We start from the raw sequence: 16,986 nt of genomic DNA on the forward strand, positions 1-16,986 counted from the left end.
GTTTTACCGTTGCATGCTTCCCACTGGGGTGGTCTTGTTCTGGAAGCCCAGCGGTGGATACCCTCTCTGGGGTTGGGGGTAGCCAAGCGCCACGAGACCCCGCCCACCGGTGCCACGCAGCGGTCGCATGAAAGCGCGGACGTCCCCGGGGAACTGGGCGTCAAAGTACCCGACCACGGTCTGGGGGTCCCGGTAACTGGCCTTGTGGAGACCCTGAGGCGCGCCTGTGGTGGAGAAGGACCCGGTGCCGTTGGCCATAGGCGACGGCGATGTCACCGGCGTCTGAGAGTAGGCGGAGTCACCAGATGAGGAAATGGGCGGCAAAACCTCAGGGGGTGTGTTCTTGAAGATCAGTTCCTTGCTAGGCTGTGGTCGAGCACCACCTCCATCAACGCCACCACCGCCACCACCACCGCCACCACCACCGCCACCACCACCGCTACCGCCACCACCACCGCCACAGCCACCGCCACCACCACCGCCACCGCCACCAGGGGGGGGGCGGAGCCGGGGCCCGGGCCTGTCTGCGGCCCCAGGGCGGGGAGCTCCGGTGGGTCTCCGGGGGCTGGGGTTCCCCTTCTGCTGGGGCCTGTCTCTTCTGGAGGACTGGTAGGCCTGTGGTGAAGAGAAGGATCAGGATAACATTGGTCCCTGCTGAGTGACGGAACAATAGCGGGGAGACTTAAGCAGGGTTTGTCATTTCCTCTGAGATCTTCCTTAAACACCCAAAAGAAAAAAAGGGAAATAATCGGATAATCTGAAAACGCCAAACAGGAATTATTTTGGATGTTATTTTGTTATGTGTGTTCTATAAGCATATGATATTGTTTTTTATTTTAGCATATTGATTTCAGAAAGGGGGTTGAAAAACTGAATTCCTCCCATACCTATGGATGTTGCACAAACCGGAATATTTCTATCATTTAAACATAACTAAATATTTTTGAGTATCAAATGTTTAAAAACTGATGCATGTTATTGATGCATCAAAATCTTTATTATATTTCGACATTCAAAAAAAATATATAAAAAAAAGATAATTTGACTAATTTCATCACACACTAATTAGCACCGTGCACACACACATCAGCACCGTGCACACACACATCAGCAACGTGCACACACACATCAGCACTGTAAACACGTACATCAGCACCGTGCACATCAGCACACATCAGCACCGTGCACATCCGCACCGTGCACATCAGCACTGTGCACATCAGCACCGTGCACACACACATCAGCACCGTGCACATCAGCAACGTGCACACACACATCAGCACCGTGCACGCGTGCATCAGCCCCGTGCACACGTCCATCAGCACCATGCACACACAAATGAGCACTGTGCACACACATATCAACATAATGCCCCTCACACACGCCTAAGCACTGCTTCCGGAAAACAGTCAGAAAACAGGGAACACTGATTTGTATGTATAAAAGCCCTTTCAGAAGGGCCAGACCCAAGCTGGGCCCTAAAAGACGACTATAAAGACGGGCAACGCGAGCTGCGGTCGATAGGTGTGATTCTGTATGAAACATGAGCAGGACTAGCGCTCCTCTTTGCATGATTTGGACAAATTATCCTGCTAGCCCCCGCTGGCCTGCGCCTCCCTGCATCTAATGCCACTGATTTACCAGACGCAAGCTCTGCTTATTCCGGTGTGCCTGCATGCGTGCTGATATTTGTCCTCATGGCAGAGTTAGGGCTGCCATTCAAGTGCTCAAGAAATAATAATGCTCTCCTGCTCTCCCCCTCCCAACACACACAAAGTCAGACACAAAAAAATAAAGAGTGTGTGTTTGTGTGTGTGTGTGTGTGTGTGTGTGTGTGTGTGTGTGTGTGTGTGTGTGTGTGTGTGTGTGTGTGTGTGTGTGTGTGAGAAATTCTGGTACCTTCAGCTGCTGTGTTTTCTGGAGCCACCTTAGATCCTGGTCCAAACCTTCCTCCACTGTGCACTCGGCTCCATGCCAGATGACCTCTTCCTCCTCCTCCTCCTCCTCTTCCTCCTCTTCCTCCTCCCACCTCTTGCCGAATCAAAAAAGTGAATAGAGGATGAATGAAAGTCATCTCTGTAGGTAACAGGATCGGAATGAACAGTGAAACTGAATGATGATACACCTAGTGAATTATAGTGAAATACACATTGTGAATGTTAAAGTCATAATATGCAAGACGAAATAACAGAGTTCTGTCCATGTTAACGGGCTTTGTAACTGTGTGACGCGAACTGGCGCAGCTAGTGAGTGGGATGGGCTTTTGGAGTATCAATAGAAAGTTTCTTGTAAACAAAGGTAATGGCTGGCAAGCATTCTTATTTGTAGGATATATCAGTCGATTTTATTGAAAATTATTCAAATCGATATGGATCAGTAATGTCTACAGATATGTCCAGGTAGCTACGAGCTAGTTTCAATCTTTCAAATTGCGACTTTAATAATCTCACTTTTTTGACATGAAGAATATAAGGCTTATCTCTCTGTCATAAATATTTGGAGAGCCCTGGTCCAAAAATACCTCCTAGGTAGGTCACAACACGACCAGTTTGCTAAACCCCTGGCCAAATGAATGTATTCATTTCGAGTAATATAAAAGGTGAAAAAAGTGTGCCCTAGGTCTGGTCCACAGTAAGTATTCAACACTGAAACTGATTGAGGAGGATGTGACCACAGAATCATACAATGCAATTATTGCACCACACAACAACCGCTACAGCACTCATCCCCCAGGGCTGACGTAATCATCTACTACACCCACGGCAGGGAAGGCCTTCACCTAGGTGTGCTCACTCGCAGCTCATTTGCTACTTAAACTCTCATCTCCTCCAACCACTGCGTATTATGAGATCAATGCACTGTGTCAGTGGTCCCCGACGTACCCATTTGCGACAGGGAAATATCCTGTGTTAACGCTGTAATGAAAATCATTTAGTTAGCTCGACGCCTCCCCCCCTCCTACGGCTAAGGACAATCTGAGTGGATCGATGGTATTGACGGACAGAGGACTTCTGCGCTGAATGCAGCTAATTCCGTGCGCTTCAATAGGTGAAGGTCAGTGCAGGCGGAGTGGGTGCGGTAGTTATGTAGCCATCAATACACGTGTTTGCCACGTCATTGCGTCTAATGGCTTCAAAGGCCAGCGGAGTCGTGAGTTGTTTGGTTTTTTTTTTTACGTGACAAGTTTATGGGGCCTCGTCTGGTCAGACACGGCTATAGGCGTCGACCCTATGGAAATAAGCAGAAGATACTAAATGTACCTGATGTGCAAAACATGTACAACTCTGTTGTGGAGTTGTATTTCTCAGGTATTAGTTGGCACACAAAAAAATAAGCTGTAGAGCTAAATAAAATTGTAGTTCTGATGAGGGAATTTGGTTTCTCACAAGAATTGGAGACTTTCAACGATTTGTTTGAATGATTGGTCCCAAGCCATGACCCACAGCTGCTGTTGATAGTGTCTCAGTTGGGAGACCAGTAACAGGTGTTAGGACTTTCTGTCCGACAGGGCACACAAACACACCACCCACACAAACACAGCCACACACACATGCACTTGAGTTAAGACCTCTGCCTATCCACCATGCTGTTGCCTTTTGCTGCCCATTACGAAGAATCCCAATCAGTTGGGCTAAAGGTTCTGGCCAATATTACTTTCCGAGCATGGTAAGCTGTGTAATATCTTTTCGGATAAATTGGAAGGCCCGTAATTGCCTCTCAGCAATACGATGTCACAACAAAGTCCGGCAATTTCAGCTCGCCGTATTACCTCCTGTACCCAGGGAAACATCTGCTTTTTTCCCAATGATGACTTCAAAGGATCCGCAGATCTTGAATTGCATTTAGCTTCCATTGTTGCGGGCCCAGGTAATCTTGATTAGGTGTTTAGACTGAGGTAGGGTATACAGTGGCACATGAGCCTCCCAACGAATGCTTTGGTCTAAAGCTATTAAAAGATTGTACATTATGCTCCCTTGGCTTTGAAGTGATGGCCCTGCAAAAGGAGCGGGGGCCTCGGAGGGCTGAGTGCAATAGCACAAGATTGATCTGATACTTCTGTCTTTATCAAAGGAGCGGCTGACCCCCGCACCCCCCCCCCCCCCCCCCCCCCCCCCCCCCTGGCCAATCATCGCTCCCGCCACTCGCTCCACTTGGTCTTTCTAAGCATTTGCGGCATTAGGATATTGTGCACATGTAATAACACAGCTAATTGTCGCAAGTTAATTCCCGAAGTCCTGTTAAAAAAAAATAGGGAAGAAAAAAATGACAAAGCGGGATTCAAAAGAAAGCCATCGACGACGAGGCATTGTGCTGAACAGAGCTGGCGAGGATTAGCCATAATTGATGCGATTTGGGCCCGATGGTCGCCATTTTTTTAAAGGAACTGATCACATGCCCGACTAGCGAGCTAACGTGATGTGCCCCTGTATGTTGGACCCAGGCACAGTACACAGGCATTTTAATATCTTACAATTTTGCGTTATCCTTTTCTTTTACACATAATGATGCGAAAACGACATCTCTTTGATCATTATCATTGTCATTTTATTTCTTTGTGGCACATATGTGGGTTTTTGGCCACAGAGGACCTCATTCACAGGCACTGTTACACAGATGGAAATCTTATCGAAAAATATTATAATTTAGATGTGGCCTATATGTGATTGAACCTCAAAAACTACAAAAACTAAACCAATAAATGGTTGGTTGTGGTTTTTCTTGTGCTAGCTAGTTATCGCCTTTGAAAGGCAATCTTGTTCAAGAATAATACTAATACTAAAGTATGAGCAAATACTACACATTTGTAATGCATGTTTAAGATGGCCAACAATAGGCGACGTTCAATAGCGATACCAGTGTTCCGATCTCAATTAACTGTTCTGCTACACCATAATATTTAGCTATCACTCCATGTTTTGTCCTTAACCTTATGTCCAAATGGGGAAGATAAACAAATGCAAATGGATGCCCTGTGCTTCTATGCCATGTCCCCCCCATTAAGTGAGACAAATCTTGTGTGTGGGAACTAATAAGCGAATTCAAAGGGAAATGACAAAACACAAGGCTTCAGGAGAGCAAAAGGACTCGGGAGGCTCCATTTACCGTTGCACAAAGCTAACTGCTCTTGACTATGTAAATGGAGATGATATGAGACGTTGTACTGGGTCGGGGCTCAGATGGGTGAACAGAGTTGGGGGGGGGGGGGGGGGGATGGGGATGGGCTATGGGGGGGTATTATAGCCAACAAGCAGTCGTCGCATGCACCGGCAAATGGGGAATGTGGGACATCACGGCCAATTATGCCACTGTGCCAGGTGCAGGGATACCTAAGAGCCTATTGGTAGCAGGGCTTTTCTGATGTTGTTGTACACATCAACTAAATAATAGGCACTGTATAGTCTATAGCCCCCCCCCCCCCCCCCTTGACATTGTGGAGGGGCAGGGGCAATGGAAAGTGACCTGGCTCCTTTCCCTTAATGCATTTCCCGGCCCCGGTCGGAGCGTAGGAAAGGATATTGCCTGGGCTTCTCGTTGTCTGGGTCGTCTCAACATGAAAAGGTATAACGGGGGGCTCATAATACAGAATAAATGAGAATATGCTTGGCTGATGTGGAATCAATCGGTTAGGCCCATGTCAATGTTGGACGACTCCAAAGGATAGACGCTGAAGTGTTCTGCCGCTGAGATAAGGCAAAGCTTTCACATGAAAATACATAGAAAGAAAGGTTTCGGCGCATGGCTTGCCCACAATCAACTGCAATTCTCCAAGTCGGCCATATAGTATAAACACCTAAAAAACATGCCTTGCAGGACTACAAATAAGGACTGACGAGATCAACTAGACCAGCAACTTACTTTTCGAATTTGAAGAGTCTATGTCAGGATAAAACAGGAAATGGTTGCAATGATTCACTGTGATAGTTGCCATTCACATACAAACATCTCCAACAACCTGGACTACAGACCACTACTAAACCAAACCTGTGAGCAGATATTCTATTCCCTTTATCCGTGCTGAATAATTAATTACTATAATAAATAAATGTTTACTGTCTACTACAGTGGGCTGATTGGGTGAACATTTAGAATTTGTTCCACACAGTACAATTTGTTTGTGCATATATATTTTTTGCACCCCTAACCACTGGCAATGTTGAGCTTGTCAGAGTCAGGACCATGTTAATTCTTCCATTCTTGGAATCACTGAATTCTATTTAGGAACCATACTTAAGTGACGCTTAAAGCTGTACTTTGTTATTATGACTCCATCTCTACAGGATGCCAATCCGAAAGATCAGTCAATAAATTACAGAATAAAAGGAAAAAACCTTTCCAACTCAAATCTGCAATATTGCCCCGCGAACCGAGGGGAGAAGATGTGTAAAGCTCCACCGGAGTTCGACCCAATCGTAAAGGTACGAAACACTGTGTGAATTCAAGCTACTAGCCCCCATAACCTAGAAGCCATAACCTATGAAACTAGGCTAGTGTGGCTCCTTGTGGCTGTATTTGTAACTGCAACCCGCAGAGTGAGAGGAAAGAGGGAAGAGTAGACAGGATGTGAGATATATCTCCTCTTGTTACCACATTTCAATCATGGTGTTGAACCTTGAAGCAGGAATAAAATAGAAAGAAGGACAACACTGTTTTTTGTTATTTTCATTCTTCACATACCGTCATATCGTCTGTTTCCTGCTTGTGAGTGTGAGCCTTTAGATAGGAGCCATATTTGGATGTGTTTCGCCCAAGGGTGATTTTGTTGCGCTCGACAATGTCCTCTCTCGTGCCTTCAAGATTTCTGTTCGCCAGAAGAAGACTCTTATATTTTGAAGTATTCTTGTACAGTTTCCCGACCGCCGCCGCTTCTTGTGTTTCAGGCACGTTCTGTCTCGGCTGAGCAGGGACTTTGCGGTACTCCCCGGTGTCCCTGTGGCTACACTCCCGTTGGACGGCCACGTCTCCCTTCCCAAGAGTCTGGTTCGCTACAGGGAGAAGGAGGACTCTGGATCTGGGATGGCCTGGGTTGCCAGATACGCCTCCGGTGGCCGGGCTGGGCTGAGGGTGCAGATGGTAGGACCCTTGGGTTTCCTCCTGGGCCACAATCGGTGGGCCGGGGGGAAGAGAGGGACTGGAGGTGACGACGTACTCGTAGCCTCCTTTTATGACCAGCTCTTCTCCCGTACCCCCAGACCTCCGTGGGGAGCCCGGCCGATGTGGCCGATGCTCCTCTTGGTGCAGGGGGCTGTCGCTGAAGCGCTCCGATGCCTCGAGATTGGAGCGCCAGTCGGGGTCGTAGCGCAGGTCCGAGTAGGCATCAGAGGGCAGGTCTCGGTGGAGCCTACAAATGGAGCAAAAGCAAACCGATAGGGACATCAAGAGGGTGGCTAGGTCATGCTCTGCCTCTTACCTCTGGGAAAACCGACAGGAAAGTGTAAGAACGTTTGACAAGATCAAAAGGAGATAGTCTGGGCTTCTACGTCTGAGATAGTCCTACATTTTTTTTCAATCTAGTTATGTTTGCAGACAGCAGGATTTACAGAAATGCAGAAGTTAGGTGTATCCGACACACGACTAGGAACCAATGCGCAGCAGGCCGGTACCGAGGGGTCTGGGTCAAAAGGACAAGAGTCATTACACCGTTATTGGATCGATGATGCGCTCAAACAAAGACGGCTGCATCTCGTCCCAAGAATAAAAGCAGCCCTGTGAAATCGAAACAGACGGGGAGTGGTGGTGTCTATGGGGCTGTATTTAGATATAATTTAAGTAATTTCACCTCCGGGCTCACTAATGAGAGCATGTTTGAGTACTGGTAGCGGGGAAAATGGCTCACAAACGGCAATTTTCAGCTTATGAGATGGCTCGAAAATGATGGGCTAAAATGCTCCTTCTGATGGTGATGAAAAGATCTCATTAAAATAAATAGAAGAGTGCCTCTTTGTTGTGCTTGCTGGGAGGACGAGGGGAGCCGCGATGCCAGAGGCGGGAGTTGTCGAGGTGTAGGGCCCTTCACTTCTATAAGGCCAAAAGAGTAAGGGATGGCCCGCTAATGATCAGATTCAAACAAGTGGGAGAATGCATTATTGGCAAGCACAGCAGCTGGGGCAACCAATGCCCTAAACATTGGCAAAATACAGTGGTCTATTATCCCTCACCCACCGTACAGATACCCACATATAAAAAGGACACATGATATTGTGACCAACAACAAAAACAAGCAAAGGAGCGGGGCAAATTGAAAAATAGGTTATCGGGAATACACTCAACCATTTTCTTTTCCGGTGCTTTCTCGAGGGAAATGAGAAAGGGGGAAAATATGATACGGAGAGGGAGATGAAAAGCGTTGCTTGAATAAGAAATCCTTTGGCTTGAATGAGGAGTGGCCGTTGGGCTTGCAAACTACACGGAAACGGAAACTATTGTGTGGAAAAGGGGCTCACCTGCTTTGATGGGGCTGCTGGGGAAGAGGGGACGGTGAGACTGTGACGATGGGGAAAGGGATAGCGCCTCGAATGGAGTCTTTTGTGGGAATATGTCATGGTCATATTTCTACTGAAACAATGCACTCGAAAAATGAATGCAAACTCACTCTAGTGAGGACCAATCTCCACAGGTTAATGCCGTAAAAAATGAAGAGGCGCTAGTTTTTTTTTGTTGCTGTTTTTTCAAATATTATTCATAGAAAAACATAATAGATGACGGTGGCTGGGGAGCGGAAAATAGAGCCAACTGTTTGATTGAATTAACGGGGGGGCGGGGGCGGATGAGTCGGTGTCATGGATTCCTATGTCGGACCCATTCAGACTGAGAGGGAAAAACAGACACAGAGAGGGGGAGAGATGTTCTTTGTAATGACGATGATCCTTGTTAATGGACTAAAGAGTGACCACGTATTGTGATCCTGTCCAAACAAAACCCAGATCTAATACCCCTTAAATGAAAGCAGTTATACTAAAAGCACTGAATTAGACCATTCTTACAACTGCAAACTGTCAGCGCTCCCATCTCATTAAATGAGTGACATTGTCGCATTGTCGGGGGATCAATGAGGGCTATCTTTCTTTTATGATATGCACTGTTTGGAAGTAAAAGGGTTTCTTATGGTGGAGATTCTGCCTTTTGTGTTGCACACAAGCAGCATAATTACTTTTCAATGTTTTATGTATCACTAGAAAATAATGGCCTTTGAATGCAATAGGTTGCTTGAATAAAGAATCGTCAAAAAATCCCAACATAAAATTTTAAGAATAGTATTGATGTGGAGTGACGAATAGTGACTCGGTCCATCTATCTTAATACGAATATTTTCATTGGCTCGATTTGTCATATCTTTGAACTCTTATGGTCACTTAATCACAACAATGTGTATTTTTCATTCTTTCGAGAAAAGAATGAAATAAATTAATTATGTAGGCGGTCGTAGCACCGGTCTGAAAATGCAGAAGTACATGCAGGTTAGAAATATAGGTGTTCCCTCCGTTAACGACCCTGTAACGCCATCTAGTGTCTGAACTACACAGGTCGTCTACACATAACAAGCAGCCAAGCGAGCACGCGAATGGGCGCCTGGAATGTTCCTAATACCTAGTCTCAGTAGTACCCCGATAAGTTATAGTTGTGATTATCAATGAGAATGGTGATGCATATACATAAATTGAATTATTAAACAAAATTACCCTGTAGCTTGTGTTCCACCAATTTCATGATAGCCATCTTGATCTCTGGTGGGGAAAGGTGTTGAACTCCTCACTTCAAACCGATCAGTAGACCTCTCGAGGCTTCTCCCTCCACCCTGGTGCACCTCCGACCTTTCTCCCGTTTCAGCCTCAAGGCTGTCCGCAATATCCATGCATCGCACCGTGCGAGCTCCACCGTTGTGCACTGCTGGTCGGTGGCAGGCCCTACCCTGGACCAGGCTCTCCGTGTCAGAGTTTGGCGGAGATTGCGTTGAAGGTGGTTTCGATGGTTCTTTTTGCAGCACTCTCATTTTCTCTTCCTTCGGGAACATTTCCATCGTGTATTTGTTTACATCTCATCGCTCTGTGATATTAGGTCAGATTCCTATGCACAAAGAAATAACATGTTGCAGGTTTACAAAATGAGGGGATGGAGTTAGTAAACAGCGTTGCCCACTTTCTGCTGATGTGTAGACCTGCGTTTCATTTGACGTTGTATCCAATGAATAGCCTACCGGACATGTCAACATCCCCAACAATTCCAACCATGTCCAAGGATCAACTAGTGCAACTAGGTTAGTCATTACAATTGTCATTAGTATCAGCTTGGTAAACAGAAATGCCCAAACTGTATTCATGTAGAAATATCTACACGTTAACCATGTCAAATAAACAGTTCGTTTAATTTAAACACATTACTCACCCACCTCTCCTTCCTACATTTACAGAGCAGCGACATATCTGCCGCCATGGAAACCAAAATGCAAACTCAAAGGCGCGTGCGCAAGACTTGGTGTGTCACAATAGGTGTCGCCATTGTGCAACACCAAATGTGGCCGAGTATAGCTCATTTTAATGTTTTGTGGCACAGAAGTCAAGTCGTCAACCCTCATGTTATTTATCTTTACTCGAACTGTCCCACAGGTTCGTACACTGGCAGTTTGTTCAATGATGCAAGTCAAAACATGATTACAAAGTTTAGGGTTTCAAGATTTATTGTGTCATTGCGAAAACTGGTATACAAAATATTTGTGGGGAATTGGCAACTTCTTTAAACAAATTTGATCCCTGTAGTGAGGCAAACTAACAGTACAAATACAAATGTGATCCCTTGAACCCTATTTTTTTTATTTAGATGACACTCAACAACTCAAATGATGGCAAGACTCAAGCATTGAGGGTTACACTTTAGTGATCTCTTCACTAGTTGCTGGGTTCGATGTTTAGTCGACCTCTTCAATGGTGGGGCCAGATGAGCCACCGCCGCCTGGGGCAGCACCGCCAGCACCGGGGAAGCCACCGGGCATACCGTCGGGCATGCCACCGGGCATACCACCAGCACCCTGGTACAGCTTGGTGACGATGGGGTTGCAGACCTTCTCCAGCTCCTTCTGCTGGTGCTCATACTCTTCCTTCTCGGCAGTCTGAAATGTACAAAGATGTGTGGTTAGCCAGAGTTCCTAAAAACAAGCCAGAAGCCTTGACTTAACATATGCCATTTCCTTTACCTGGTTCTTGTCTAGCCAGCTGATGACTTCGTTGCACTTCTCCATGATCTTCTGCTTGTCCTCGTCGCTGATCTTGCCGGTAAGCTTCTCATCCTCCACAGTGGACTTCATGTTGAAGGCGTACGACTCCAGAGAGTTCTTGGAGGAGACCTTGTCACGTTGGACATCATCTTCGTTCTTGTATTTCTCGGCATCCTGCACCATGCGCTCAATGTCTTCCTTGCTGAGGCGACCTGGGGTGGTATGGGTAAACGTTTAGTACCATTTCAAGACACTAGTTATAATACTTGAAGACAACCAGATATATGCAAAACCTACCCTTATCGTTGGTGATGGTGATCTTGTTCTCCTTGCCAGTGCTCTTGTCAGCAGCGGACACATTCATGATACCGTTGGCATCAATGTCGAACGTGACCTCAATCTGAGGAACACCACGAGGAGCGGGAGGGATGCCCGTCAGCTCAAACTTGCCCAGAAGGTTGTTGTCCCTCGTCATGGCACGCTCGCCTTCGTACACCTATAAAGAATGGTTTGGTTAGTAAAATGATCATTGCTTCAGATCTGCACTTGAAGCCTACATTAAATCGGACCACACTTCGCTCAGACATCCAAGGAAGGGCTGAAAAGCCATCTTTGGTTTTTAAACCTCAGGTGCAAACTGCGAATGTTAGGAGTAACTTCATCACAGCGAAGTATGTTGGTCAGCAAACCAATGAAGAGCTCTTACCTGGATGAGCACACCGGGCTGGTTGTCAGAGTATGTGGTGAAGGTCTGAGTCTGCTTGGTGGGGATGGTGGTGTTACGCTTGATCAGGACAGTCATGACACCTCCAGCGGTCTCAATACCCAGAGACAGAGGAGTAACGTCGAGAAGGAGCAGATCCTGGACATTCTCAGACTTATCCCCAGAGAGGATGGCCGCCTGCACAGCTGAAGAAAGAGCAAACTGGTTGGAACTTGTGGATGAGCCCGATAAGGTTGAGGATATAGCAACATTAAGATCTATTTGTATAACAGTTACACTGTTGACACTTACCAGCGCCGTAGGCCACAGCTTCATCAGGGTTGATGCTCTTGTTGAGCTCCTTGCCATTGAAGTAGTCCTGCAGCAGCTTCTGGATCTTTGGGATACGAGTGGAACCACCAACCAGGACGATGTCATGGACCTGACCCTTGTCCATCTTGGCGTCACGGAGAGACTTCTCGACTGGGTCCAGGGTGCCACGGAAGAGGTCAGCATTGAGCTCCTCAAAGCGGGCCCTGGTGATGGAGGTGTAGAAGTCGACTCCCTCGTACAGGGAGTCGATCTCGATGCTGGCCTGGGTGCTGGAGGACAGCGTGCGCTTTGCCCTCTCGCAAGCGGTGCGCAGACGACGGACAGCCCTCTTGTTGTCACTGATGTCCTTCTTGTACTTGCGCTTGAACTCTGCGATGAAGTGGTTCACCATGCGGTTGTCGAAATCTTCCCCACCAAGATGAGTGTCACCAGCGGTGGACTTGACCTCAAAGATACCATCTTCAATGGTCAAGATGGACACGTCGAAGGTACCGCCACCGAGATCGAAGATGAGGACGTTCCTCTCAGCTCCAACCTACAAGAACAAACAAAAATGAGATCAGGATTATAATTTTAGAACCAGGTGCAAGTCTAAAAATAAGAACCACCATATGATCCACATTTGCGTACCTTCTTGTCCAGGCCGTAGGCAATGGCTGCGGCTGTTGGTTCGTTGATGATGCGGAGAACATTGAGGCCAGAGATGGTACCAGCATCCTTGGTGGCTTGACGCTGGGAGTCATTGAAGTAGGCAGGCACAGTAACAACTGCATTGTTTACAGTCTGAAAGTTGGGGAGAAAGCAGTCGACTGGTTGGTTAACAAATTCTATTACCATAACTTCAATTTCCTCATGGAATGAATGAAGTACCCAACAAAGAATCCCTCCCATACCTTTCCGAGGTAGGCTTCTGCAATCTCCTTCATCTTAACCAGCACCATTGAAGAGACCTCTTCTGGGTAGAAGGACTTGGTCTCGCCCTTGTATTCAACCTGGACCTTTGGGCGGGTGTTGTCGTTGATGACTTCAAATGGCCAATGCTTCATGTCCGACTGCACAACTGCGTCATCAAACCTGCGTCCAATCAGTCTCTTGGCATCTGCAAAATAATAAATATATGCTTAGCTTAACAAGCACTTTGAAAGAAAAATGACTCTCACCCCATTAACTCCGATTGCACGAAGCACAGAAAACAAATTATTATGTGGAACAATGCAATACCCAAGTAGCTACTTAAGTAGCCAAAGGACTGTTGTGCAAGTGAACTTGTCTATATGGTTGCTTCTCAATGTTGAATTGAACCAAATAGTCTTTAACAAGCAATATAATTCTGTATACTTCCTAAACTGATAAGATAACCAACTAGTTGAGTCATTGAGCACACACCCTTTCAACAGACAAAGCTGAGTGCTCAACACCACCTTCCATATCAATACATTTAAAGATGTCCGTTGAGCGTGAACCAAAATTCCATAATCTTACCGAAAACTGTGTTTGTTGGGTTCATGGCAACCTGATTCTTGGCAGCATCTCCGATGAGCCTCTCAGAATCGGTAAAGGCCACGTAGCTGGGAGTGGTCCTGTTGCCCTGGTCGTTGGCAATGATCTCCACTTTGCCATGCTGGAACACACCTACACAGGAGTAGGTGGTCCCGAGATCGATCCCGACTGCTGGTCCCTTGGACATTCTGTGAATAAACCCAAAACAACATTAATTTAACTAATACAGAAAAGTATTACAATCCACCAGCGGCCGAAAATAGTTGGGGGCCATTGGCATTCACAACACCGTCCAGTCTTGACCTCTAGTCAAGAGTACTTTCCTTGATATAAAATAACGTCGATACAGACTCGACCCTTTGTTGATTAGTAGTTATCGATTCAGGATATCGATGTGGGCGGCTAGAGAACTGCACCGATCAGAGTAGGGAAAGAGAATGTAAAGTCACGTGATCGGGACGGTCCCCGGGCTAGATAAGCATGAAATCAAAAAAGCCGTCGTCCAATAAAGAATTTTAACAGAAGAGCGATGCAATAAACTGCCGTGATAGTCATAGACAAGGGGTGAAAACGAAATCGTAATGTTAACACATTCGGACAAAATGGCCATCACTGGTTAGTCAACGTCCATGTATGAGTCACGACCTAACCGCCTGTAAGGGCACAGGAAACGCCGAAATGATGTTAGAAAAAAAAACATGATTTCATCATGCGCCGATTTATTTAGTCGACTGTGCCAATTCGCATAAACCATTATTAGATTATGGAGTAAATTTAACAGTTACAGCGAGGTTTTCGCTGATTTGACGGAGTAGATTTTAGAATAAACCGAAATAACGCAACCATTGCGCAGTAATTTTAATAATTGTAAAATTCCAGAGTATTTTACTTTATACAAAATCCATATAATTTTTCCACGATGATTTACGACGTTGTACGCGTCGACCATGTGACTGGAGCCTTGTTCTAGAACATTCTGAAGGAACCCCCACTCGACAGCACACATGCGCAATCCTTTAAGGGCAATAACGACGATGCAACATTCGATAAATGCGTCGTGTTATGTCACAGCGAACCAGATTATACAACAGATACTGACGATTACCTGAGAAGTGTCGTGTTAAAAACGCGAAGTAGATAACCATGTTCCAACAAAGGCCTAGTAAAGCTATGCTACATGCTAGCATGTGGACGAATTAATTACATTTTCGATAGAGGGAATCGATCCCTAGATATTTAAATTGCTTAACATTAGCAGTAAACGTAATTGTACATAACCGGTGGATTTGAGAATCAATTCTTACTTTGTATTTGACGCGGGGTTGATGAGATGTTCTTGTTGCGCAATGGAAAGGCCGGCTTGTCCTCGCCTGAAAGAGAAAGACTGTCTTATGCGCGTTAAGGCTTCTATATCAGGCCAAGCAACCAATCAGACGCCGATTCTTCAGCTGTTCTCGAACAATCCACCAATAGCAAACCGGATGGGCCATACTTCCTCAGATTTCATTATCTTTTCATGGTGGTTTCGTAATGCCATTGCAGTGGCCGATAATGATCTTGGAAATCATCTACCTAGGCATTTGCCGGAAATATGATAAAATTAGTGTCAGTATAAAAACGTGGACTACATCTAATGTAATCTAGTCTGGATGTACTGACACACACAAAGACGAACACACTCTATTCGAGTGTGTGCATTTTCGTATCTCACTAGAGGTGAACATTAAGGCTGTAAAGGGCAGAGTAAGTACATGTATGCTGAAATATGTAAATAAATAAATAAGTTATATGAACAGAACAGTGGTGATGAATACGTTCAAATATGTACAGAAGACTATGAACATGATATCACACTATAGGTAAGATATTATTTAACAGTATGGAAAGTAGTACAAAAGAAGAGTCTAGTGCAAATATTGAGTGGCGGGAGGAAGGCTGTTGGCGGTCCAGGGCATGGACCTATTAAAGAAGGGTCCCTTGGTCCAGGGTCGCTGGAGGGGAGAAAAGTTCAATCACTGGAGGAAGGTGGATGAGGGGTTGGGTGGGGGGTATCACCAATGGACCTATTAAAGAAAGGGACGCTGATTAAAAAATGGTACCCATTCATTCCTATGAAAAGTGCTCAATGGCGCAGGGCAAACATGGACCTAATAAAGAATCACCGTGTTGCGGAGCGCGCTGTGACATGACAGCCAAGAAGAACAAGCTGTTCCTGTAGTACCAGAACCGGCTACTCATAGGCTGGGTTGCCCCGCCCATTCTGCCGGCGATTTGAGTTCGCCCTGCACCTCATGCCCTGCACAAGGGACTTTTAGCCTGGCACCGCCCACCTACCTACTTCCGCTCAATTTTCATTTCACTTCAGTACATCAAATGAAGTACGATGGTCTGGTAAGAACAGGCTACAAGGGACTAGCGATGAGCAATACATTTCTTTCTGCTTCCGATACGTTTTTGCGGGGGGCCAATCACCAAGCTGGCTTTTCCCCTTGTCGCGCTATTAGCTGGTTTAACACAATGACGACAGGGAAGCGACGGCAAGCAACCAATCGGTACAGAGTCAGTTGGACAACTAGACCCGTTGAACATGCCTCTTGTGCTGCTGAAGAAAATGAGGGCAGCTTCCCCAGACCAACCTTCTTTAATAGGTCCATGAGACCAACGTACAATCTACAATTGCGCTTGGTCTGGCAATAGCCAGACTAGAGTAGGCTACTCCTAGCTTGGCTAACGCCAGACCTCCATCTCAATCTACATTGAATGAAATCGCGCGGGAAAAATAACGGGGTATACCCAGGCTAGGATACTCGTGAGAACGGTGAGTCCTGCTGCAGCGCCTCCCAGGCGGGAGGAGGTGAAACAGTATGTGGCTTGGATGGGAGATGATGGTGTTAAATGCTGAGCCCAATGAACAGCATTCTCATCTAGAGGTTACCGTGTCAAGAGCCAAGATAATTGTAAAGGTAGCATGATGGCACATGGAAATTATTCATTTCAGAAAAGGGAGTAAAACATTAAAAAATATTTATTTACATATGAGCATTGACCAAAAATATATAATGTACAAATCTGACCGTTTATTAAAGGGTAATTCCGGTGTCAAATGGATTTGGGATATGTTTTGTATGATAACGAGTTGAAACGTTCGTTTTGGAGCATATAGACGCTTTCTTCAGTTGGCTGTTTTTAGCCGATTCTATCAAAACGCTATAAACTTGGAACGATGGGGGCACTGGTTATGGTA

At 45.9% G+C, this 16,986-nt stretch overlaps 2 protein-coding genes and 1 non-coding gene across 3 annotated transcripts in view; all 3 read right to left on the bottom strand.

Annotated features, from left to right (window-relative positions):
• jhy (junctional cadherin complex regulator) overlaps positions 1-10,519 on the bottom strand; it is a 20,162-nt gene extending 9,643 nt beyond the window's left edge. The window contains exons 1-5 of the mRNA XM_030361060.1: positions 10,381-10,519; positions 9,678-10,062; positions 6,664-7,339; positions 1,900-2,031; positions 8-615 (exon numbers count right to left, since the gene is read on the bottom strand). Of these exons, the coding sequence (XP_030216920.1) occupies positions 8-615; positions 1,900-2,031; positions 6,664-7,339; positions 9,678-10,015 (1,754 nt within the window). The 5' untranslated portion in view covers positions 10,016-10,062; positions 10,381-10,519. The remainder of the gene's footprint in view (positions 1-7; positions 616-1,899; positions 2,032-6,663; positions 7,340-9,677; positions 10,063-10,380) is intronic.
• Positions 10,520-10,654: 135 nt separating this feature from the next.
• On the bottom strand, positions 10,655-15,303 carry LOC115546994 (heat shock cognate 70 kDa protein). Its single transcript, XM_030360873.1, has 9 exons — positions 15,047-15,303; positions 13,725-13,930; positions 13,136-13,341; positions 12,873-13,025; positions 12,222-12,777; positions 11,913-12,115; positions 11,504-11,702; positions 11,186-11,418; positions 10,655-11,101 (listed from the first exon to the last, which is right to left on the bottom strand). The coding sequence occupies exons 2-9, from the start codon at positions 13,927-13,929 to the stop codon at positions 10,901-10,903; spliced, it is 1,956 nt and encodes a 651-aa protein (XP_030216733.1). The 5' UTR covers position 13,930; positions 15,047-15,303; the 3' UTR covers positions 10,655-10,900.
• On the bottom strand, positions 11,782-11,876 carry LOC115548082 (small nucleolar RNA SNORD14). The gene has a single exon (XR_003977510.1). It is a non-coding gene; the product is annotated as a small nucleolar RNA SNORD14 (small nucleolar RNA).
• Positions 15,304-16,986: the final 1,683 nt, after the last annotated feature.

Source organism: Gadus morhua, chromosome 7, assembly GCF_902167405.1.
Source record: "Gadus morhua chromosome 7, gadMor3.0, whole genome shotgun sequence".
NCBI lineage: Eukaryota > Metazoa > Chordata > Actinopteri > Gadiformes > Gadidae > Gadus > Gadus morhua.